General features: G+C 45.6%; 1 protein-coding gene across 1 annotated transcript in view; it reads left to right on the top strand.

The window, feature by feature from the left end:
• MDGA1 (MAM domain containing glycosylphosphatidylinositol anchor 1) overlaps positions 1-24,850 on the top strand; it is a 137,909-nt gene that overhangs the window by 48,855 nt on the left and 64,204 nt on the right. The window contains exons 3-8 of the mRNA XM_062490317.1: positions 1,591-1,765; positions 6,062-6,258; positions 9,086-9,218; positions 14,008-14,277; positions 14,671-15,000; positions 18,235-18,528. Coding sequence (XP_062346301.1) covers positions 1,591-1,765; positions 6,062-6,258; positions 9,086-9,218; positions 14,008-14,277; positions 14,671-15,000; positions 18,235-18,528 — 1,399 coding nt within the window. The remainder of the gene's footprint in view (positions 1-1,590; positions 1,766-6,061; positions 6,259-9,085; positions 9,219-14,007; positions 14,278-14,670; positions 15,001-18,234; positions 18,529-24,850) is intronic.

Below are 24,850 nucleotides of genomic sequence, written 5' to 3'. Positions count from 1 at the left end.
AGTAGCTAGAGAGATTTCTGGAGCAGATCCTGTTGCAGACAGCGTGCTAGTGGGCAACACTCTGGCTTGTCACTGTCCAGACCTGCACAGGGGGCACCAGAGCCTGGAACCAGGCATGACCAGGGAGACTGGAACCTGCACATATAAAATGTGGCATGCATCCCATTTCTGCCCTCCCTCCTAATGGATTGATTTCTTCCCCAGCTAAGCTCTTATCCTAACCTTTGTTTAATCTTCCCTTTGCCTTTCTATCAGCCAGCTATTAAAGCATGATAATGTGGCCAAAATACTAAAATGAGATTGTGATTGAAAAGATTAAAGAGCTAGCTGAAGTGTCCTTCAAAACAGGAGACTCCAAGAGTCTTGGTGCCCTCCAACAATTTCATAAGCCTACAAAGGCTGAATAAATCCATGGTCAATAGCTCCAAAAATCTGATCAGCCTGGTGCTCTAGGGTGGGATGTAGACTCCCCTGCTTCTTCTAGAACATCAGCACCAATCAGGTGATGGCAGTGAGATTTAGGCAAAGTCTGTCGCAGTGGCCAAGGTATTTGGTCCATCTTATCTACAGCCAATGGTGAATGAAAGTCTCTCTTTTTTCTGCTGGCGGATCTTACTGGATCTCAGTTCCAGAGTCTAAATTGTTCCAGAGTAGGAGGCTGGTGGTCAGCAGCATTTAGAAGGGAGGTTGCAGATATAGAAAACCAATGGACTAAGAAAAGCCATCTCGCCATCTCTCTCTTTCATTGTGTGGAGTGCACAAAACAAGGGGGAAGCTTGTACTGCCACTGTGAGGGCTGGACCTCATTCCAGACAAAACAGAAACCCTTCGGTCTTCGGGATTGCTGTCTTCTTGCCACCATTCACCATGAAATATCATGCAGCTCTGTTGCCCCTGCAAGCCAAGATCTTAAGACATGTAAAATAGGGACAAAGAAATGAAAAGCTTGAAATCTGAAGGGAATTTTTTCTTTTTTTTTTTTCCTCTGTATCTTTAAAAGCAGAGGAAAAGCTTGTGTACTGCAAAAGGATGATTTACAAAAATAAAATACACAGGGGGTCCCAGTGGGAAAGGGGCAAGAGTCAGATAGCAACTGCATTTTTTCACTCATAGAAAAACAAAAAGCAGAAATAACTTTGCTATCCAGAAAAAAGATGAGTGTGGACTGCAGTAAAAGCTCTATAGCTGTGAGCTGGTGTCTGCTGTAGTGTCATGGCCTACCAGCCATGTGGGGTCTCAAGGCTGAATGCTGAAAGTCATGTGCTGTGCAGATAGTGGCATAAAACTGAGTAAGCTGCTGGGTTTGCAAGATCAGATGAGGAGTGGCAAACATGCAGGGTGTGTCTGGTGAATTGAGGGGTTGTCCTGGACTCCTGGATGTAGGGATTGGCAATGGACCAGAATCAGTGGCTAGGCTGCTAAGACATACTGAGATCAGTAGTTAAGCTTTGGTAAGTGTGCTGGTGCTGTAGGACCTCTTTATGGAAGTAGCTAGGGAGGAGGGGAAAGAGAAACAAAGGGAGCTCTTCTGAATCTTTGGATATCTATTTTGTGTCCCTGCTTTCATTTCTCTTGTTTTTTCTCATGCAGGTGAGATGGACCAAAACTGCTGGCAGCGCATCGGACAAATTCCAAGAGACGTCAGTGCTTAACGAGACCCTTCGGATTGAGAAGATCCAAAGGCTGCAGGGGGGCCGCTATTACTGTAAAGCAGAAAATGGGGTTGGGGTCCCTGCCATCAAGTCCATTCGAGTAGATGTGCAGTGTAAGTCGTTTAGCGGCAACCCAGACCTTCCCACAGTTCTACTGCATGTCTCTGCCTCGCTGCAGGGCCAGCAGGGAGCTGCATTGCCCTAGGACCACACGCACCTGATTCAGGAATAGAGGGATTGACGTGGTCTCCTCAGTGTCTTTTTTGCCTAGGAGATTAGATCCATTCCTTCCAAAATGTAGTTCTGCTGTCCCTGTGAGTTATTCTTGCCTAGGTGTTGTGGTGTCTGTCACTGACAGGGTTCCCCAGCACTTGTCTGAGATTCTTTCTTTGTCTTCATTTTGAAGCTGACGGAGCTTGAAGCAAGCAATGTTTCTTGAAGCTGGTAGTGCCCCGGATATTGGGGGCGTTCCTGAAACCAGTGTCCTGTTCCTAGCATTGCTTCTTCTGTAGCATGCTGGAAACAGAGCTGAAAACTGTGGAATGCAGCTGAAGAGGCTGAGCTATGATAGGGTAAATGTGAAGGTGACTCAACATTGCCCTGGTTGGTCTTAGTGTCCATAATGTGAAGGTGACTCAACATTTCTCTGGCGAGTACCAATCCTTCTTGAGTCCCAGACATGGTGCTACTGGTTTTCCACCTTGGGCTTCAAGTTTTGAGAGTTTATCTTAATGGCTTTTTCTTGGACTTTATTTTTGGGTTGATGTAGTCAGAGGGGAGGGAAATGAAACTCTGTAAGGCCTAAATGGGAGAAATCCAAGATTTAATGTCGAGGCAACTTGCTTTGCTCTCTTGGAGATTGCCATTATATTGTCCTTGAGTATCCAGTATTCCAATTTTCTCCAGCCCAACTAACACCAAATCCCTCTCCTCACTCATCTTATCCAAGGAGGAAAGAGATTGATGCTAAAAAGTTGTAAAGTGTGATAAAGCAGCTGAATCTGTCCCTGAACCTGTCATGAGCTGTTCTACATTCCTTCTAGCAAGAAGGTCCTTCCTTCTGAGCTGAGGGGCACTGTGGTCGCCTGCCAGGGGAACAACCTCCACACTTCAAAACCCGAATGCATGCCTGGAGTCTGGGCAGACCTTTTTGCTGACAGCAACTGCTGCCTGACTGCTTCCTTTTAGTCCTGCTGTCCAGCCCCACTGTGATGTGACTCTCACAAAATGTGCCACAGACCTGGGCTTCCTTAGTTTTTGGTAGGTTCACTGTGATACCACATGGCTGGGAGTAACTCCCATCTATCCCTTCCTTTCCCTACCCTTTATTAGTGTAGTGTGGGCACTATCCTATCTAGGCTGTGGAAATGGATTGCTTCAAAAGCAGCCACTGTGGATAGGATGAGTGTTCTTTCATTGGTATTCCATCACTTTGTTTAGAGACACTCTGGCACCTACCCTAGATCTGCTTGGCTTCTCTGCCTGTTTCTTCTCCTATGTGTGGTGGAGGCATATGATAACTCTCCATTGCAAAGGATATTTGGTTTTCTCAAGGCTCAGTGTGACACCTTGCTGGGGCCTGTGTCTTTAGGAATAGGACTGTGCCATGAATCTCTTCATGTCCTGAGGGTGTTCTCTTGGTGCAGGCTGGAGCTAGAGTGATGTAGCATCCCATGGTCCCTCATGCAGCTCTGACCTGTAGAACTGTGGGGCTAATGGGGTGGCCAAGGGCTTTCTCATACTAACATCTACTCTGCAGATGGACTTGGTACTGCACCTCTGTTCTGCTCACTTGGTTTTTGGGGAGGAGAGACTATTTTCTGCTAGTATTTGCAGTATGTACAAAGGGAACACATGGGAAAAGCCACAGTTTTTGTTGAATACTCACCCAGGCAACCTTCAGCTGAATGAACCAGAATTTGAAAACAAATCCCTTCTTTTCCTGCATCCCATTTTCTAGCTAGAGGTAAGTAATCACCCTCATGTGTACCTTGGTGTCCTTGACAGCTGCTGCTAGTCCTCAGTCATACTTTGAGTGTTTGACAGGGAGGTTGCACAGAGAGCATCGTTGGTGCCAAGAGGATATTAAACTGGAAACACTAACCTGTGTAGCGTGATATTCCTCTGCTCCAAGTGGGCATCAGTGAGGCTTTAAAGGATTGGTTGGATACTGGCAGAGAGGCAGCTGCTGTTCTGAGTATTTCCATGTGGGAGAGAGAGAAAGTGAAGAAAAGAAAAGAATGAATGTTTACAAGCTTTTATTGTGCATGAAACATCCCATGTGATCGTCTCCTTGGATAGCCTTGGGCCAAATTTATCATTTGAGCAGCTCACTGACATTAGTGGCATTACTCTTACATCCAAGGACATACACATTGTCGTAGGTCTTATTTTAGCTTTTCTCAGGAGGGCTAGACCTAGAGCTGACTTCTAAAAAAGAAGGCTGAAGGATTCAAAGGAGTAAAGTTTTAGCAACTGAAAGGAAGGTGTTGTTTTCTGTGTGGGGAGTAGCTGGGAGCCAGGAGACTGGAATGGTGAGCTGCTTCTTCAGTTAATAAGGGAAGTGTTTTACATGCTGAGAAACAGTCTCAGAAGGATGGCAGCTGCAGTTATCCATGTGAAGTTTGAGAAATAAAGGAGAGTTAAGGACAAAGAATGAGGAAAAGAAGAGAGGCTGTGCTCAGGGTCCTGGTCCAAAAGAATTTGATGTCATCCTATGGCCACATGAAGACAGCACTGTATGGAGAGGTGACTTTTTATTTCCATCTGCATATGTTTTTCTTCAGCCATGGGCATTTTTTGGTTGGCAGAGTTTTTTTTTATTTTCTGGGATATATTTTGTGTCTTGTCATTATTCCATTAATGGCTCTACTTATATCTCTGAGCTATGGTCAAGCAGACAAATTTGAGGTCTCATAACAATTGCTGTCTGCTGAGCATACAGCTCACTAAAAGATGCAAACCCACAAGTTGACACTTGTGATTCAGCAGAGAGCATACACTGTTTGGATGACTTGTTAGCAGAAACTCATCCCTGCTTCCCTTTTCCTTTCTGGGAGTCAGATCTCCAAACTTAAAAATTTGAAAAATAAAATACTGTGAAAACTAGGTGACATGGGTGGGCAGGAAGTGATGAGTGTGTTAAGCATGTGCAGAGGATCATGCTGGCAGCGCAAGAGAGCACTGGGTACATGTACCTCAGTTTCCTTGCAGCTGAAGATGGGGTGATAACACTCCTGAAAATAGAGAATTCCTTCAACTTGAGCTCAAAAGGCGTCTTATAAGACATACTTAAAGACACAGGGACAGATTTCCATTTTAGAGGGTCAGTTATTGTCAAAAGGGATCTTCACATTTAACCTCAGTCTCAAAGTGGTTTTGTGAGGAGCAAGATCTACTGGGGCATCTCTCATGCTACCTTGATGTTCAGACATTGGCACCTGCTACAACTCCGGAGAAAATCGTTCCTTTTTAGCAGGTGGACAACTGTAGGGGGGCAGTATGTTCTGTATGGATGGAGAAAATCCTCTTCCTGTAGGGATATTGCTTCTGTCCTTGCAAGTGTAGGCACTGATAACCATTGATTCAGTCGTGGTGGCTGCATGTCTGGTGCAGGTGCAATAATGGAATTGAAAGGAGCATTTTCTGAAAAGAAAGAGAAAAAAATAATCTTATCAGTTTAGGGAGGAGTAATGGAGTTGCAGTGACTAGAAGTTGCCAAAGGACACTTGATATAGAATTCGAAGAAAATACACAAAAGATATTTAATAGGAAGAGAGAGAAATTATGCATTCCTGTTACAGTGTTTTGCATCTCATATTACTATGACTCCTCATGAGACTTGCTCTGCCTAGATGACACTCAGCTCCTTGATCTTGTCCTGATTTTTTTACTTTAATTCCTTGTCTTGAAGGCTTGTCATGACATTTGTATGAACATCTCACAGCCCTGGGCTGACCCCATGATTTCAGGAGAGATTTGGGAACTAGAAAATGGAGAAATTATGATGGAGCATAGCTTCCTGGGATCTTTTTGACCTGTCACTGAAGTAGAAAGTGGTGATTTTCTGTAGGGGGGTGCCATTGGGGAATGTGAGGCAGCCCACTGCTCTGAGACACATGTGACAGGCAGGTGTTTTTTCTGAGGACTGCAAACCAGAGACTGCTTTCTGTTCTCTGAAGGTTTGTGTGGTGAGCGAGAGATTTCTGGCTTCTCCTGTCTGTTCCCTTTAGATATTGGTTGTACTACCTGTCCTCAGATCAGCTTTTAAATCAGCAGTTGTCATCAGCCAAATGTGCGGGACCTTCCCCTCTCCTCAGTGGCACCTGGAGCATCATCTGCTCTGCAGGCTGTGCACACAGACAAAGCTTTTCTAACCGTGGCTGCGACCCTCCTTCCCTCCCTTCCAGACCTAGATGAACCTGTTCTCACCGTTCACCAGACCATCAGTGATGTACGTGGCAGCTTCTACCAGGAGAAGACTGTCTTCCTCCGCTGCACTGTCAACTCCAACCCACCCGCTCGCTTCATCTGGAAACGGGGAGCTGAGACACTTTCTCACAGTCAGGACAATGGTGTGGACATCTATGAACCCCTTTATACGCAGGTGAAAATAACCAAACCTCTGACAGCTTGTGTTGAGTGTCTTGCTGATGCAGGGTGCTGTATTGGGTGGTGTTTCCTTCCCTGCATGAATTATAATGCTGGGGAGAGGGTGCAGGCTGCTGCAAGGAGCGCTGCCTCCAGAAGGGCTGGTAGACCTTCCTTCTGAGTGCAATTCCCAGGGTGCAAGAGGAGCAGAGCAGTAGGATGGAGTGTGGCCTAGGAGGACCTTTCCCTTTTCATCACTGTCCCTGAGAGCAGTGACACAGCTCCCCTACTGAGGTTATGTGGATGGCTGAGACTAAAATCCAAACAATCCCAAGACTGGATTTCCTCTATGTCCTATCACTATTTTTTTTTTTTCCTTAATGGAGTACCCAAACTCCATATATCAGGGGAGGGCTTCCTGTTTAGCAGTGTGAGAAAATGGCAGGCATTGCTATGGGATCCATGAGTTTTTTCTAATGGTCACAAGTAATGGGGAGCCCAGCTGCTTGGGAATTTCCTGACTGTTGTCCTGTGTCCAAGGTGTCCGCATCTTTTCTCCTTCTCCTCCTTGCCAGTGTTGGACTTGCCCTGCACAGCTAGATTTACCCCATAAACACCACTTTTTTCACAGTAATTAGCCTGCCAATGTGATGGGAGATTGAAAGGAAATTTTCTTTTGCCAGGGCACTCTGGGCATATTACTCTAAACTGAGCTCCGGATCTGAATGTCCATTAGATGCTAATCAGCCCCTGTACTACCAGCAAGGCTGCTAGGGAGCACATGGGTGGGAAGGGAGGGCTGAAAAGGCAGCTCCCCAGGGCACCGGTTTCATCCCAAGCACATTCCTGCATTCCCAAAGCTGGGCCCAGAGCACATTCTGGCTGAGTTTGATTTCTGAGCAATGCCCCAGGCAACCTTTAAGTTAATGTAGTCATGTTCATATTTTATTGAAACACACCATCTCTGTAGGTCATGGAAATGGGCATCCAAATGGAAATATTCAGGGGGATGAGGAGGGAGGAGAGAGCTGCAGGTTAGTGGCAGATTTGCAGAAACGCTGTAGGTCAGCACTGCTGTTTGGCCCTGAAGACAGCTGTGTCTGTGTGCTATGTGGCTCCCAACTAGGACATCCCTGGCCTTGGAGGAAGCCACCATGGGCTCTTCCAGTTTCCACGGGGCTTGGTGTAATTAACAGGAGATGTTGCCTAATGAGAGGATGTCTTAGGATTTAGGATATTTTCTCTAGCTGAATAAGGCATCTGGCAAAAATTCACCATGTATCAGCATTAATGTTTAAATGAGCCAGTGTGCTGCAACTCCTGTCAGGCGATGCTCCTGACATGATGGGTCATTCCCAGCTCTGAAAGAGGGTGCTGGGACTGCTGTGCTCAGACAGGCATGCCCTTGCCATCCTCTCCTTAACACCAGCATAAGCCTGTAAGTTTGGGTTGGTAAGAGTTGTAGTTAACAAAAACACACCTCTGCAACACTGTTGGAAGGGGAAAATCCTGCTGGAATGTTTAACAAAGTACCTTTCACTGGAGTTTGCAGTGTTGCCTTAGAGATGGACCTCTATCAGTGTCAGGTTTGAATGGGCTTTCACATTAAAAACAAGGTGAAGATTTCACTGTTTAAGCTTTTTAAAACTTACTTACACTGAGGGTTTATACAGATCTTCCTAAATTCACTAATCAATAAACAGGATACAGAAGACCATGTAGGTATGTAGATGACCTTCATATCGTAAATGCCATAATTTGTGAGGCATAGCAACCATCCTCAGGGGACAGGACTTTCCTAGGGTTATTGGTGTCCTAGGTTATATAATTCTAATTTACTCACTTCACATCCTTGTTCTCTGCATATTAGCATTCCTGAACTCATTGTCCAGTCCCCTGAGGTTGTCCTCAGGAGGATTTGTCATGCTGACACCTCCTTACACTTGCAGGCAGTTATGGAATGGGTTCTCCAAAAGAGATTTAGACAAACTCAAGGAGAACAACAGCACCAAGCTGTCAGTGGAAGACATATGAGTTGCAGGGTGTGCAAACCATAGGATGATTCTCAGAGCTTTCTGCATTCCATAAATAAAAGTCTACATAGCGTGTCTATGGTTAATGTAACAACTTGATTATGTTTCTATAAGAAGCCAGTAACTAATGGAGTGCAGAGAGTGATTTTATTTGTTACCTTAGAATGAGAAAAGGCTATTGAAGTCTCTGCAGTCACTCTGGATTTACATCAGCACAAATGAGATTAGAATCTGGAGAGGAGGGATCAGAAAGTTTTGGAAGGTCTTTGAGTATTTCTCTAATGTATTTTTCCTCCTGTACTGCAGATTTCTAGAGCATAACTGTTGAACTTGTCATATTTAGGCCAGTATTAATGCTTCAATCTTCTCTGATTTACTTTGGTTTGGCAATGTTGAGTCCCGAGTGACTTCCTTTGGGTTCCTATTGACATCTCAGAGTTAGATCTCAGTGTCTGTTCTGGGATAGCTAATGTTTGTCATGTTCTACAAGATGTTTCTGGCAGTAGTTGATGAGAAATCATGCCCAGACTTGTTTGGCAGTGCTTTCAGGTCATGTCAGACAGTTGCTGTATATTTTGTGAAACCCTGTAGGTGAAATGACCACTGCAAGCATTTCATGTGTCCTTTAGATAGAACTGGGGGGGGGGGGGGGGGGGGAGGGCCTTGAAATCTGCACAGCTCCTAAGGTTTTCATAGGAGCTTCTGATAATCTGTAAACTTCGGGATAGGATATGGGCTTGGAATGATGATCTGTGCTTTGGACACCTGTGTCTTTTTTTTTTTTTTGTCCCTGTTTTTTCCAAATCCCAGGGTGAAACCAAAGTCCTGAAGCTGAAGAACCTTCGACCTCAGGATTATGCCAGCTACACATGCCAGGTGTCTGTCCGCAATGTCTGCAGTATCCCTGACAAAGCTATCACCTTCCAGCTCACAAACACCACAGGTAAGAGGGGACAGGAAGGGTCCTTTCAGCCTTACCCTTCACCTGTCTCCTCAACTCAGCCTTTACTCCTCCAGGAGGATAACAGAGCACTCTGTCCAGGGCCTGCAGCACCTCAACCTCATTTACATGGCTGCTGGCATTTCAGATCCTTCACATGGAAGTCCTGTGGCCAGGGCTGCTCTAGTTTCTCATAGCATTGCATATAGCCACTGCCTTGGCCAAGCCTGCCATGAGATCATTAAAACAGACTGCGTGTAGGTGTTGAGGCACTATGTAACTTCTAATTCATACACTGTTTTATTTATTTATAATTCTAAGTGACTTTAAAAATAGATTTGATACAGTCTAGCGTGGGGCAGTGCTGCAGGAGTTCTTACAAATAATTCATCCATGTATGATTCCAGCCTGGTTTGCCAGGCTGTGAGGTCAGCACCTCCCAGGTAACAGGCTCTGCTGGTGCCTGTGTTTGTGGAAAGCATGCATCTCCAGTGCCTTCCCAATAAATAAATTTACACTCATATTCATACTGGCAGTGCTTGAGGGAATCTCCAGTTGTGAGCAGATTCAGTTTGGTGCCTGTGGCTTGACATGCAATAAGTGAACAATAACTGAGTGTCATGTATCAAATGCTGGCAAGGACTTGATTGCAACCTGTCCATTAAAAAAAAAGAAAACAAACAAAAAAACAAAAACTAACCAAAACCACACACACAGTAAAAAATCCCCACCTGCAAAGCCCCCATGCATGTTGAATATTTGCAAATAATTAGTAAATGTCAGGAAATTGTTTCCAGCCCTGGGGCATTCCATGATCAGAGAAAGGCATTGTAGCTGTTTGAATTATTCACCTCTCTAATGTAGCACAAAGTATTTTGCATCCCTTGTGTCATCTTTGTGCAGTGGAAACAGAACTTTTTTTAATGTTGTTAACTGTTGACAGGATATTGTTGATACTGTTTAAATTATGTTTATTGATCTGAGTTCAGTTCCAAGGTGCTGAACAATAGTTGCCTCATTTTATGTAGGAGGAATAAAAATAATGAGCTTAAGAAAGTGAATTATAGCTCATGTCAGAAAAACTTATTCCCTTTGTAGTAAGATCTCTGAACAAGTCTCGAACAACTCACCCTATTAGCTGAATTTCTCTCAGGATGTGCAGCAAATGTTGAAATATTCCCTTTAAAACTTATCTTCTGTTCATGATGAAGAAAGGGATATTATACAGCTCTTCTTCCCTGTGTACCTTTACCTTTGAAGAGTTAGAAAATCAAATTTCTCTTCATGTCCACTCCCCCTGCCAGCCCAAGCACAGGGAAACTACTCTTCATTTCAATTAATCCCCTGAACTAAGTGAATGGGGAAAATGTATTTTCAGGTTGTACTCGATGACAAGTCAGCGATATGGCTCAATTTACACCAGCTTCTTTAGCACATCTATCTAGGGTTAGTTTCTTTTCCCCTGTTTTTTAATTATAGATGCATATTTATACATAGTTATAGTGGAGCCTGGCACTACAAGCTCAAAGGGGCCATGGAAAATGTGTTCTTAGCAAATTGTATTAAAAGTTGGCAATGAAAATGAAGCTGGCATTGCAGTGTGAGCAGGGTTTGTGTTAAATAGCATGACTATATTTAACATGAAATATTATATGGGTTACTTGCCCTGTAGGTAGTATTGTGCATAGATGAGGAAATATTTAAATGAAATTCTTTAAGTCTCTCCTTTTTTTTCCTGTTGCCTTTGTGCTTGTGCTTTCACAGCTTCTCTAAACTTGCCTGTGCCCAGAATCCTGAGCAGCTTCACTCAGGATGTCTTTTCCTTTATAACTGAGAAGGGCCCAAAGGATGCTGAAATGCTTGGACATGTCTCTCTCTTAAATATTATAGTCCAGACACTACAGACCTTGAGGTGAATTGGTGGGTCAGGTCAGGTCAGGCCACAGGAATCTCCTCAGCTCATTTAATGTTCCTCAGCTGGCTCCTCCATGTCCTTTGGGTAGATCATAGTCTCTGGTGAGGAGATGGACTTCTCCCCAGCTCTATTCAGCAGCTTAGGCCTTGCAGCAGGGAATGGGTTCTTTGTCTGCACCTTGGTGGGACGGAGGTGTCCCTGCTCCCCCTCTGCTCTGCTGCTGTTGCCTGGCTCTAGAGCAGCAGGTTGGGTCCACAGAGCCACAGGACCAGTTCAGCACCAGCCTGCCATCACCTGCTCCAGCAGGATCAACCTGACTTTTCCCCCTTCCTCAATTTCTGCAAAATGATGCCGCCCAGCTGGTTAATTCTCCTGCAGTTTTACTGCAGCAAATTGGACTTCAAAGGGAATTGAAAGCGATTCTTTGTTTTTAATGGTCCCCTCGATGCTCGGCAGACTCCGCCAGCAGGTTTTCTGAGCCAAGAACAAAAGGAATTGCCACAGGTTACAAATAAACGAGAATCATCTCCTGCATAACAATGTCTGCAGTCTGTTAACCTCTGTCTGCTGATGGGAGCGGGAATGGGGAGTGGTAGCCCATGCAGGCTGCCACAGCCAAGGCTCCATTTTGGGGCATGTCGTGGGAGCTTGCTTCCTGGAGCTGTGCAGGTGGCAGATTTGCAGTTTCCCTGCCTCCTTCATGCATGCACACACAGCCTGCCCTGATGCAGTGCTAGGACTATGTCACATTTTTTTAACATGTTGCCTTGCCCAGAGATGAGCAGGATGAGTGTGGGTCAGATACTTGCACATCCAACCCTAAATATCCCTAAATTTTAACCAGAGCCTTCAGGACCTCTGGTTTGTACTCCCCAGCTCTGACACCTTCTCTCTGGACATGGGCTGGTCGCAGGTTTTCCATGTCTCTGACAGGGATGGATGGAGATTCCCAGGCAAGAGGCTGCATCTGCCAGTTTGTCTGTGCACTGTGAACCTGAGACCAGTTCAATGTCCGAGGGCAGAAACAGCTATTTGGTGTCAGCTACGCTGAGTTAGTGACAGGAATGTGTCCTGCCCAACCATGGTGAGTTGAGCTATTGCATTTCTGGACTTCATACTATCTCATGAAACCATCTGGAGCTTGGTGAGGACATACAAATCCTTCCTTTGCTATTTAATAAGCAATAACCCTTGCACACTATGTACAAGATTCCTGCAAAGAGATCTGGCAAAGTCTCTATGGCTGCAGGCTGTGGCCTCCCGAAATTCAAAGGTTCCAACCACTGGCCTCAAAATGGCCCATGCAGGTAGCAGAAGAGCCACCTTCTTCCACCTCTGACACAAATAGCATGTGCAGTGGCCAGGGAGGACATTATATTCAGTACACCAAAGCAATATCCCAGCACGGCAGTAGTTGTGCTACTAAATTATGGCCCTGGTGCTGAGGAGAGAAGAGTCCTCCTTGCCTTGTTTGTATGGGCTGTAATTCAGAGACCCAACACAAATCCAGCACAGCTCATTAACACAGGGTCCAGGGAGAGAAGAGGCAGAAATAATGATGCTGTTAAATCAGGCTTCATGAATATGGAACAATGTCTTATTTTGCATTATTATGGCTGTTAGTTAAAACATACTCCATGTTTTTTTGCTGGGTTCTGCTACTTTCTCAGCTCTCTCTGCATGGAGTCAATGATAGTGCTCATAGAAGCTTTGAAAGACTTTTCATGGAATGAAATAGAGAATAAAAAGGGAATGGTTTCTGATCAGTTACTGGGGAGGGTTGCAGTGAGAAGGATGCAGAAATTAAATAAAACAAACAAACAAACAAACAAACAAACAAAAAACAACAACAAAAAAAAGCAGGTACCAGGGCATTAAAAGCAGAAGTTGTGAGACACTTTGAATCAGTTTCTGCTTAACTGAATGTGAAGGAGAATTGCTGTAATTATGATAGCCCCCAAGTGTACAGAAAAGCATGTTTGACAGAGGAGCATATTCTCCTTCACCTGAGTAGGTGAAGGAGATTAAGAACAGGTTCAGAGCCGCTGTTAATGGTCTGTTAAGGTGAAGACAGGTCCCGGTCCTCCATATCAGTCTCCAAGGTGCAAAGACTGTCTGCTTGGCAAAGCATTTGCCTCTCAAAGATGTCTAGTTGGGTGTGAGAGACAGAGAGGCATATAATGGCATAGCTGAGGATAGCTTTTTTAAATGATACACCTTCTCTAAAGCTCACTTCTTGGGGTGGAAACTCTGAATGAGAGGAGTGGTTTAATGCCAGCTGTCCCTAAGCACAAGCAGTGGTTGTGTTCAAGCAGGCTCCTTTGAGGCTATCCTTTCTCCTTCACTTCTCCGTCAAGGCTACAAAGCCTTCCATTGCCCTTATGTCTGGCTGCAGTTGTTTGCATTAGGAGTCAAGAAACTTCAGGCCTTGGGTTTTTCACAGCCAAATGTTGTCTGTTTGCCACCCTTATATGGGCAGAGTGGTCTTATCAGGCTTTTCTTATGACCTGCATCCTAAGTCGTACAGAACCTGCACTGAGCACTGATAAAATGTCAGAGCTGCTTTGTGTCCCAGTCCTAAGCACTACTGGTAGAGTAGTGTGTTGTAGGTAGAATGTTTTCTGGGGCAGTGTGAGGTCCTGCCTGCTCTGTTTCCTAGCCATAAAAGAGCAGAGTGTTCTCACTTGAGGACATGGTAATGATCACGCTTTAGAGTCACAAACAACTCATATTTGTAATCAATCCATAGATCTTTCCAGCTGTCCCTACTCAAAGCAGCCATCAACAAGAGCAAATCATAAAAAGTATGAAGCTGTGCACAGGCAAGTGGGTGGGTCTTTCTCAAGCTCTGAAGTGCCTCTCTTTGTGCTTTTCCAGCCCCACCTGCTCTGAAGCTGTCTGTCAATGAGACTCTGGTGGTCAACCCTGGTGACAACATCACTATGCAGTGCTCTCTGACAGGTGGTGACCCACAGCCAGAAGTGGTTTGGTCCCACTCTCCTGGCCCAATGCCTCCCAATAGCCTTGTGCAAGGAGGCAACCTCACCATCTGGAGGATCCGTGTGGAGGACTCAGGTTACTACAACTGCACGGCCATCAACAATGTGGGGAACCCAGCAAAGAAGATTGTGAACCTGCTGGTGCGATGTAAGTTGCTGTTTTTCTCTGAGCGTGCGTTTTCAGGGAGCAGGGGAATTGCATTCCTCCTGGCTGTTCTTGTACAGCTGAGGGCGAATGTGATATTTAATAGTAATTAATATTCTGGAGAAGTGCCTGTGCAAGTTTCTCTGCTCCCAGAACAACAGCTGTGCAAGCACTGCTTGCAGCTTCATCCTGGGCTGTAGCATTATCCTGAGTTAGATGATCCCAGACTGCCAGATGTGAAGCACTTGGGACATTTTGGGGGAACAAAAGTGGGAGTGGGCTTTGGGCAAATTTTGTGTGGAAATGTTGCCTTCCTGAGGAGCAAAGAACAGTTTTCCTGTCCCTTGCAGGATACTTTGATATCCTTAACCGGTTTCGCACTTCTCTTCACCTCAGCCATGAAGAATGCCACATTCCAAATCACTCCTGATGTGATCAAAGAGAGCGAGACCATCCAGTTAGGCCAGGACTTGAAGCTCTCATGCCATGTAGATGCTGTCCCCCAGGAGAAGGTTGTCTATTCGTGGTACAAGAACGGAAAACCAGCCAGGTTCTCAGACCGGTTGCTCATCACCCGCAATGACCCCGAGCTCCCCCCTGTGACCTGCAGCTTGGAGATTATTGACCTGAGATTTAGTGACTATGGCACCTACCTGTGTGTGGCTACCTTCCAGGGAGCACCCATTCCTGACCTCAGTGTGGAGGTGAACATCTCCTCAGAGACAGGTGAGCCTCTCTCTGGCAGGTGGAGACCCCAGAGGAGTGTTTGGCACCTCTGGCTGCCCCACAGCCCCATGCCTCTGGCTTTTTTGAAGAACCTCGCATGCATGTCTTGAATGTTAGTAGAGAAAGGTCTTACATCCTCGGGCAAGCACTTGGCTCAGATTGGAGATGGGTAATAGTTACAACTTCTCTGTCAGATGTATTATGTACCAAGCAGATCTTCCTTTATATTTTCTCCCTGTGAAAAGTCCAAAGTGCACTCCAGTCAAAGCTACAGAGACAGTTCAAACAAACCTCCACACTGTGAAGGAAGGAAGGAAGAAGTGGTAGTATTTCAGCAAATTTCAAGTGTCCCTTTGCTTAGAAAAAAAGAGAAAGCAAGCTGCTCTTTCTTTTCTTTGGTATTGTGTCCAGGATAGAAATTCTGTGAAGACTTTTAATATTTGCTGGATTGCAAATGCAGCCTGTCTTAGGGCCCAAGTGTTATAAATGCCTATATAAAATCAGGGTCAGAGCTTCACCCCATGGCTCAGTGGGAACAGGACAAATATGTCAGTGTCAGTCACTCTGGGGACTAAAATACAGAGTCTCAGGGCTGTTTTTCTGTTTCTGGGGAAGTGGTGGGTCCAGCTGTGGTCTCCATTACATCCATACCATTGTGCTGCCTTTCCAGGACCATGAGGGTACAGCACAAAGAAGCACAGCATTAGTAATCTGATGAAAGACTCCTCAGGGGAGTCAGCTGCCCACAGATTTTGACCTACACCTTCACAGAATATTACTTCTCATTCCCTGGTTGTGCTGGATCCACAGGCTAGACTGATCTCACTCTTGATTCTGGATGCTGCTGACTTCAGCTCCCCAGAAAAAGTGCTGTTGATGTTTTGGGAAGCCCTTGTCTCCCATTAGAAATACTGGGGCCAGCCTGCTCCCAATAGGATTGCATCCAGTTCTTGTTGGCAGCCTGGTGACTGAGCCCTGACTGTGCCATGGATACACTAAACACTGAGGAATGGTGCTTCCTTTCTGTGGACAGCTATGGAAGGTAGGACCTCTCCATGCCAGCCAAACCAACCCTGTTATACCAACAGGGAACAAAACTGGGGGAACTCACCAATCCTGGTGCAAAATTTGCTCTCCCAAATTTGTGTGGCTGATACCACCTGGAACAATTCTTTTTGCCCAAGATCACTAGATGGCGGAGTGCAGTTGTCTAAGACTGCAAGGGTAGGGGGCTGTGAAGAGCTGGGAGACCCTGGATGATTCCACCCAGAGGCTTGGCAGTGTCTGTCAGTGCAGGTGTTGGTCCAAGCACCAGTCAGTTGCTGTCTCAAAGGAGGTGTTTGTGGTGACAGGTTGCCCTGTGCCTGTCTGGAGGAGAGTGAGTCCCATATGCTTGTCTGGATGCTGCAGATGAGGAAGGGAGGGAGGGCAGCCTGGGCTATTTTGAAGCCTCTCTTTGGCAGCCTGGGCCAGCAGGACCACTGTGTGTCCCAGGGAATGAAAACAGTCATCCCTGCTGGAGCAGCGCCCCATGCAGCAGCCAAGGCTGTCCAACATACAACATCCCCACAACCAACACCGAGCCGCCTCCATCATGTGCTTCCCATATAAAACATCAGATTTTCCCCAAACCACAGGATCAGAGCAAGAGGGCAGCAGCAGTGGCTCCGTGTTTCCCCACTGAGCAAAACCTGAGCTCATCAAAGCGGCTGCCTCCACTGAGCCACTCCAAGGAGATAGCTTTAATTAAAAAAAAAACTTCAAATGCAATTTACAACTTTACCTGTGGAGAAAATTGCTGCTCGCCAGGTGAGCGGCTGCCGGCAGCATCAGCACTGAAAGTGCTGCCGTCCTTTCACACCATGCAGGACAGGGTGAGATGAGATTCCCTGGCCCACAGGAGACCTGCAAATTGAAAATGTGGCCTCCTTGTTGCATAGGGAGGTCACTGCAGAGGGAGATTAGGCTGGATCCATCCTAAATCTGTTCATAAAGAGCTGCAGGCTATAACATTTACAATTACCATAGCACACTCTCCTTTGCTGGAGCTGAATTGGGCTAATGTTGGTCAGACCAGCTTGTTACAGCTTCTGTAGGTCTATATTTTGATTTAAATGGAAACTAAGTACATGGCCCTTGCAGTTATGGAAGTGTCAATCCAAGTGTTGCCACTGTCAGAAGGAAGGGCTGAAAAAGGAGCTTTCAGAAAAGATTGTGACCATATTTATCTCAGCTGAACTGCTGACTCTAAAGTCTAACACAAATAAATTGTCAATATTATGTGTGGTTTAGCACAAAAATCCCCTTTCTGGGCTCTTTGTGGAATTAGGGATGTGAACAGCAAACCTCTTCCCACTGACATCTCAGTACCCTGTATTCACTGGATTTCTTTTAAGCTTTGTTTATCAGCAAAGTTTTGGTTTTCAGTTGATAGCTAGATATTTCCTTGAGTGTTACTGTGCCTCCAACTCTAGCCTCGGCTTGGCAGCAATTCTGCTGTGTGAGCTCTTCCCAGCCTTGAAGGGATGCCAGGAGTGATTGTTGCTGGGACCCATCTCTCACTCAGATGAGCCAGAGGTTTAATGGTGTGACAAATTCCCAGTGCATTCACTAATAAAAGCAAAATAAAAGCAAAATAAATAATAAAAGTAAAATAAGGAAAGACACTTAACAGAGCTAACTCCTAGCTGTGGTTTAGGAACAACCAGGGATCTTGGACCCCTGAGAAGGCTGGAGATGGAATCTACAAGCACTTGCCCTTTAAGTCTTGGTTTTGGTCTGACCTGGATAAGGTATCTAGACACCTTGACAGACATGACTTCTATTTTTGGCCAAAAGACTGCAGTTCCACTTGAGAAATTCACTGACCAGAAATTGAGAAATGGATCAAAGAGGCTTTTGCCTTTGTGCTCCTTGATGCTATCCCTGCTGCTGGATAGCATTTTGCAAACAGGGGTGGGAGCCTGGAGTCTGCCTCAATACAGCTGGCCCTCACCATTGATATTGGGACACACTGCTGGAAAGGCTGGAATCCTCCTTGGTACCCTGAAGCTCCAGATCCTGTAGGATTACTTGTATGGACAGTGTGTTCATAGAGGGACTGGAGCGTGTCAGGTGGAAACCTTTGGAATTCAAGGCTGTTGGTGTGACACAATCAGAAACATCTGAAGAATATTCCTTACTTGCTGAAAACTCAGTGTAAAATGATTCCCTTCTTGTCACTCTCTCTTTCAGTGCCACCAACAATCAGTGTCCCTAAGGGCCAGTCTGCCATCACTGTGCGGGAAGGCTCCAGGGCTGAGCTGCAGTGCGAGGTTCGAGGAAAGCCAAAACCACCCATCATCTGGTCCCGGGTAGATAAGGAAACCCCCATGCCTTCAGGGACAATGACAATGGAGACATACGATGGGAAGCTGCACCTGGAGAGCGTGAGCCGAGAAATGAGTGGGACCTATAAGTGTCAGACAGCCAGGTACAATGGATTTAACATCAGACCCCGGGAAGCCCTGGTGCAGCTCAACGTGCAGTGTGAGTACAACCATGCAGTGCTGGAGTGCCTGCCTGAATGCCTGTGTACACAAAAGTTCAGGGTTTAGGCAGGGTTGACCTTTCTTACTGGGCTGAGCAGACACGTGTCTTTTGTCTGGGGACCTTTGAACAGTTTATACATAATTGGTCAGGCTAAGGGCAGGGTACCATATGGCAAGCATGTTGCAAGTGGAAGGGAGAGGTGTTGTGTGTATTTGTGTACAATGGTTTCTATTTCCGTGTCAGGGGGTGAGTGGAGTTTTACTGGGTGTTTATGTGCATTACATGTGCATAAAATACCCTCAGGCTATGTTAGTAAGTTTGTAAAGTCAAGCACTCAAAAAGTAGAAAATTAATGTTATTCAGACCATTTCCATGCCACAATGCTTTCTTCAACTTAGCTACCCCTGGATATGCCTGAATCACTTTGTCTGAAAAGTAGTGATAGGTAAACCTAACAGGGAATCTATACTCCCAAATGGTTTTCATTAATTTCAACCAGACTGTGAGTAACGGGAAGCTGATTCTTAGCAGGTGTGTGGGGTGATTTTGGCTATGGGCGACTCTCCCAGATCCAGTTGAAGGCAGTATCTGTACACAGAGGTGAACACAGAGGGTGGGATGCTGCATTGGGTGACATCTCCATCCTTTCCCTGCAGTGGTTTCTCCCTCTGGAGAAGTGAGTGCCTGCTCAGCTCCCACAGCTGTTGAGGTGTGTTTTGACATGCAGCAGCCTGTGCTCTCTCTCACACAAGATTTCAAATCAGACTGGGGGAAGGCAGCCAGATAAAATGCCTTGGGTCTCCCTGTAGACCTCGTCCCATTACTACGGTGCAATTGTTGAACGCTGTCAGAGTATTCTGAGCAGTGCAGGTCTGACAGGTGTGGGGTGGGCAGGGAACAGGTTAATTTACACCTGGGCATGCTGCCTGTGGGCTGTGACTGACGAGCCTCCAGACACAGCACAGCAGCACTCATTAGACATGCTGCCACACTTCTGCAGGCTCGCTCCCCAGGAATAAGAGAAGTCAGACCAGAGCAAACAACCTGGCTGAAACCAACCAGACAAACTACTCACAGATGTGAGATGCTGGGAGCACAGCAATAACAGAGGTGTGTGAAATCCTGTAGGCACTCTGAGTATTTGAAGAGCCCCTTTTAAAATTATCTCTATCTATTCAGGAGCATGTCGGGTTTAGATTACAGGATGAGATAGGGAAATGTGTGAAGATTTCTAGGCAGGTAAGTATGTGTGGAGAAGCTTCCCTTAATGTGGGTCTTGGTTTGAGCTGTTCAGGAAGGCAGCTTGGTTCAGTCATAGAACTTGGAGGGACATGGCAGAGGAAGTAACTCTTGGTCACATCAAGAGACGATGAGAGATACAGCAAAATTTCACTAGGGAGCAAAGAACCATCAGACCTGCTGGTGTTTGCTGGTGTCCCCGGTTTGGTGTTGCTGTTTGAAAGCTTTGTGGACCTCGCTTGACCCTCACTGTCCCTGCAGAGGGAGCAACAGTGCTGAGCGTGGGATGATTTCAGTCTTGCTAGGTGGCCTGGAGGGGGATCACAGACCTGAACCTTGGGCTGATGGAGAAGGACTCGATTCCCCACACAAGAAAGATTGTAGGTGCAAGCCAGAAGCTGTCTGTGGCAGAAGCTATGATGTAACCCTCAAGAAAGCAAAGATGTGATGAACTTCCGTGTAAAGAGATGCTCTTCCTATAGCTCTTCCCGTTGCCAAGCAGTGCTTTATCGTGATTTTGCCCAAGTAATGGTCATATAATCCACGTGCCAGCCCACCCAAACAGCCCCCTTCCCCTGTTATTCAGTTCTGTGTACCCTTAGTGGAAGTGGGGTGCATACTGAGTGTGCACCTGAGCTGTCTCCTCCTGCCTGGAAAATGTGGAAGGACTTTATGGTGACACTGCCCGTTCTGCGCCTCAGCAGGCAGCTTTGGTTTCCATGCCGTCAATTGCTGCTTCCATTAGTATGATAAAGAAACTGCAAACCAAGAAAGTAGGGCAAGAATTGCCCTCGTCCCTTTTACAGCCTCCTCCCTTTCCCTTCATGCAGAAAATAGACCCAGAAACAAGAATCGCTGTTTATCCCTCTCCTCCTTGTTCATGCTGCTGGAAGGATGTGGGTGCGGCAGGGCTGCCGTGGTTAATTGAAACACAGCTTTCCAGCGTGGGCAGCTCATTAGTTCGGTGGCTTGCTCTGGAATTCTCATCTCGTTGGAAATGGAGATCGTGTGGCTCCCGCAGCCTCCGTGATGAGCGCTTCTCTCTCCTCGCGCAGCCCGCGCGTCCCGTCGGAGCGGAGCGCATCCTGGGGGCCGCGCGTGTGTGCGCATCCCGGGCGCCTGTTTGTGCGGCCGCGGGAGCTCCTCCGGAGCCGGCCTCGCTCCAGGGAGCAGCGCTTTCAGGATGGTAATGTGGCTGTTTCTCTGATTTGCTCCAAAGCTAAAGTTGCAAAATCAATACAGCAGATCTGATTAGATGTCAGAACCTGTTTCTGTGTTTCCCTTTTCCCTCGGTTTTCTCCCTTCATCCTCGTGCATATAGTGCTGTATTGTAACAAACCAGTCCCGAAATAGGTTTTTCCAACTGCACTGTAATAGTGGAAAGAGAATAAGAAGACTAAAAGAACAAGTCAGCTGTCAAAAAAAGGTGTTTGGACGTCTTAGCATTTCTTTTTGTATTTAGAAAGCAGAAAAAGTTGTTTTTCTTTTTGTATCTAGAAAGCAGAAGAAATTGGTTTTCTTTAAGCTCATGAGCTGAAATTGTCTATCATCAGCTCTCTGACAGGATAGATGATCTGTTCCCTGGACTTCTTGGTCTGTAGTATAGCGCTTTCAAAAATTAATAAGTTTATGAAAGTCTGTGCAGCCTTATATCTTTGTGTTTAAGATGAAGAAATGTTGTATAATGGTTAGAGTGAGAGACTGGGCTTGTCAGAACTCCTGGGAATCTACACTTGGATTTGCAATGTATTGTCATTTTTTTCCTGTATCTTCAAAACAGAAATAAAACTGACCCATCTCATCAAAGATTTGTGGACCATAATAAACATAGCACTTCAAAGTCTTGAAATAAAAATATTAATGGAGTGTCAGAGTGCTGTTAATAATATCGATGCTATCTCTGATGCTGTTATCAAGGGTTTTTTTCAGAACCAGGTACTTGAGAAAATCCCAGCAGAAAAATGAATCCTCTGCAGAGGTGTGTTTAAAATCAGGGCTGGGCCACCCTGTGAAGGGGAACTAGTCAAAGGCTGTGAAACAGACACTGGGCTTGAAAAATGTGCAGCAGTCTGGGTTTTGGAGCACAATAGTGTCATTTGTGCTGATATGTATGAGAGGAAAGAAAGCATGCATGTGTAAATCAGTGAAAAGGATGCTACTTAGGTACTAATTCAGCAAGTATGTAACAACAAATTGAAAGACCTGTATTAGCCATGTAATGTAAAATGCTGGTCAAAACAGTATTTCCAGGAATTACAAAGGTCCGTAGTGACTCTAAAGTCTGGCTGTTGCTAGAGTTAGCCCTTGAGATGACTGTCTTACCATGGTGAATATGACATTTGCTCTGTTAGAGCCTCATAAAACAGTGTGGTGAAAATTGCAATCTTAGTACATTTTCCTGCTTGAATAATATTCTGTCAGCTCTGATGCTTTGGCAGTCCTAAACGACATCTTATAAACTACTGCACATCTCCATCCAAGCCCAGTTCAACCCTGAACTCCTCATCCCACCTGATCCTTGATACATCTACTCCCATATTTTCCAGCAGATGGTTTTGTCCTCCTTCACGGCACTCACTGCTTGCTGTCTCAGGCTTACACTTGTCCATCTGAATGACCTCTCCCTCTTTGGCTAACCATCAAAGCCTGGTAGAAGAGCACCTGTGTCTTCTGTTGAGTTGTTAATTACTTCACCAGGTTCTGAAGATGAGATAAGCAGATTTTTTGCTGATGTTTTTTTTTTGTCTGTGGCAGAGGTTTTGGTGTCCCTGAGTGCCCAGTGAAAGAAGAGTAGGAGGAAAAGGCGATAGTTATATAGGGCTGACTTTGTTTTCAACAGCCAAGTCTGAAAGTTGGCCCTGTTTCCCATGTTGGGATCATACTGTAGGTGAAATATTTGCAGGAAGAAAGATTAGAAAAGGATACTCACCTGAGTATCTCATTCTCTGCAATAACATGGCCTGTGAATTTTACCTCTTCTGGATCTAAAGTAATAGCCCACAATGATCTGTGATTGATTTACAAAGGATTACACTTACTGTCCTTAGATAAAGTCCTGCCACATTAGGAAGTAGGTGAGTTATTGTGCTTTATCTTCAAAGCATAGTAAATGTTAGGTGTAATCAGGAAAGCAGACTGGCATTCCCTTTGGAGGAATGGTTATCAGGACTTCAGGAGCCATTTATAGTCCTGGACACAGGCATTACTTTGGGGCTGGTGACTAGTGGGTCTGGCTCTGCCCTGCCCTGGAATACTGCCAGAACACGTCCTGCAGGGGCATCTGTTCCCATTGTCACTTTAACTAATGTTCAGGTGGGCATAGATATGTTTTCCTATTCAAGCTCACACGCTGGCAAATGTTATTCCTGGTCACACACTGTTGACTCATTGCTCTTTAAAATCCTGCTGAACCCATTGGCAGTGCTGTACATCAGGCAGGCGATAGTCAGCATCAATTTCCTCTGTTATCCATGTAGCAAACACAGGAGTGGGGAGCAGGGGAGGGGGTGATACTGTAAATAAGTAAGAAGCATGGCTGGATCCATGCAACTGGAAATGGAAATGCATTAAACTGTTTCGATCAACTGTTGAAGCCATAGCTCAGTGTCAGTGCTTCTTGCTGCTGCCCTGCCCCCTCCTGAAATATAAGCTTGGATATTAACTGCTCTCTTTAAAGTGGTCTTGAGACATGTTTTGGGCATGGAGATGTTTTTGCAGAGTGGCTAAGATGGAGCTTTTGGCCTCTCAGAGCTCCCTGAAGCTTTCCCTGCTATGGAGGGAATCTAAGAGAAATGAGACTGTCAGGTGCCAGAGCTGACCCCTCCGTCTGTGGCTGAGCTGGCTTATCTGTCTTGCTGCTTGGCCATGTGACCTGCAATATGGAGCCATCTGCTAAGAATTTTAGACCTGCTTGGTTTAATTTCTGGTGTATTTATTTATTTATTTATTGTGACTGTTTTGTTTTTCTACATTATTTTCATTGGTGAAATCCATTCTGATACCCTCCTCCAAGCTGAAGAACACAGCTCAGGAGCTAACTTGGGGGCATAAAATGTTTTTTCTGCTCTTGTAGTGTCTGGAGCTTTCCTACTCTTTCATTCATGTTTCAGTATTGCTGTTCTTCATGGTACATCTGTTGCTGCCAAGAGAGGGAAACCTCAGGCTCTCCTGCCAGCTAGAACTCTGGTGTGTTCTGGTTCATTTTACACCATCAGAGGCTTAAGAATGAACTGATGTTCTGGGGCAAGTGTGTCTGTATTGAAAGTCAAAAGAAAACTGTGCCTTCTGCAAGTTCAGTGTTTGCAAACTTAGAGACTTTAATTGGTAAAAAGAATAAAATAATTCATAGCCATGAATAATTTCATAGCCATGGGCATGATATTGAACCACCAAGTCTGAACAAAGCCTGACCTGGTAGTTGGATTTCACTTTGATGGAAATTCTCCCCCCTTATCCCCAATTAAGTTTATTTGATTTATTGTTTATCCCAAATACAGAGATTTGTGTGGCTGAGCTGAAAGTATACATGTAATTCCTGCATTTCTGTCAATACACAGCACCCTCTGTTCCCTCCTGTTAAGAGCAGAGATTTCATTCCTGATTGTCAACACACTTCTTTCTTGCAGCACCGCATTTGGGATTAAGCTCCTTAGAGCTCACGTTTGTGCATGCACCCCTGTCCTGGCATTAGGATTGCTCACTCTGCTTCCCAATGCCCGGGCTGCCAACAACTAATTAGAGTTGTCAGTCTCAGGACAGGCTGAAGTTTTACTCTGTCATGGCCGTAAACACAAATGACCACAGCTCAGAGCAAAGTAACAACCACAGACACTTACAGCTGGATTCAGATTTGTCATAACAATTACCATCTATTGGTCCTGGGGCCTGATGCATGGAGCCTGTGAAAACATTTACGTCAGTTTTAGGACTGGGTCCTCACAAAACTTACTGTGTCGGACTTGTTGGCCCTACCCTCCTGGAAGCCTTATGGCATTAAGGGGCAGATAGTCTGGCAGGCTAAGGATGCTTAACTAAAGCTTTCTTCTTTGGAGCACCTTTATGTTCGTACAGCAAAGCCCTA

Source organism: Cinclus cinclus, chromosome 3 (genome assembly GCF_963662255.1).
Source record: "Cinclus cinclus chromosome 3, bCinCin1.1, whole genome shotgun sequence".
Classification (NCBI taxonomy): domain Eukaryota; kingdom Metazoa; phylum Chordata; class Aves; order Passeriformes; family Cinclidae; genus Cinclus; species Cinclus cinclus.
Note: the sequence above shows the minus strand (reverse complement) of the source record. Positions and strands in the feature narration are given on the sequence as shown.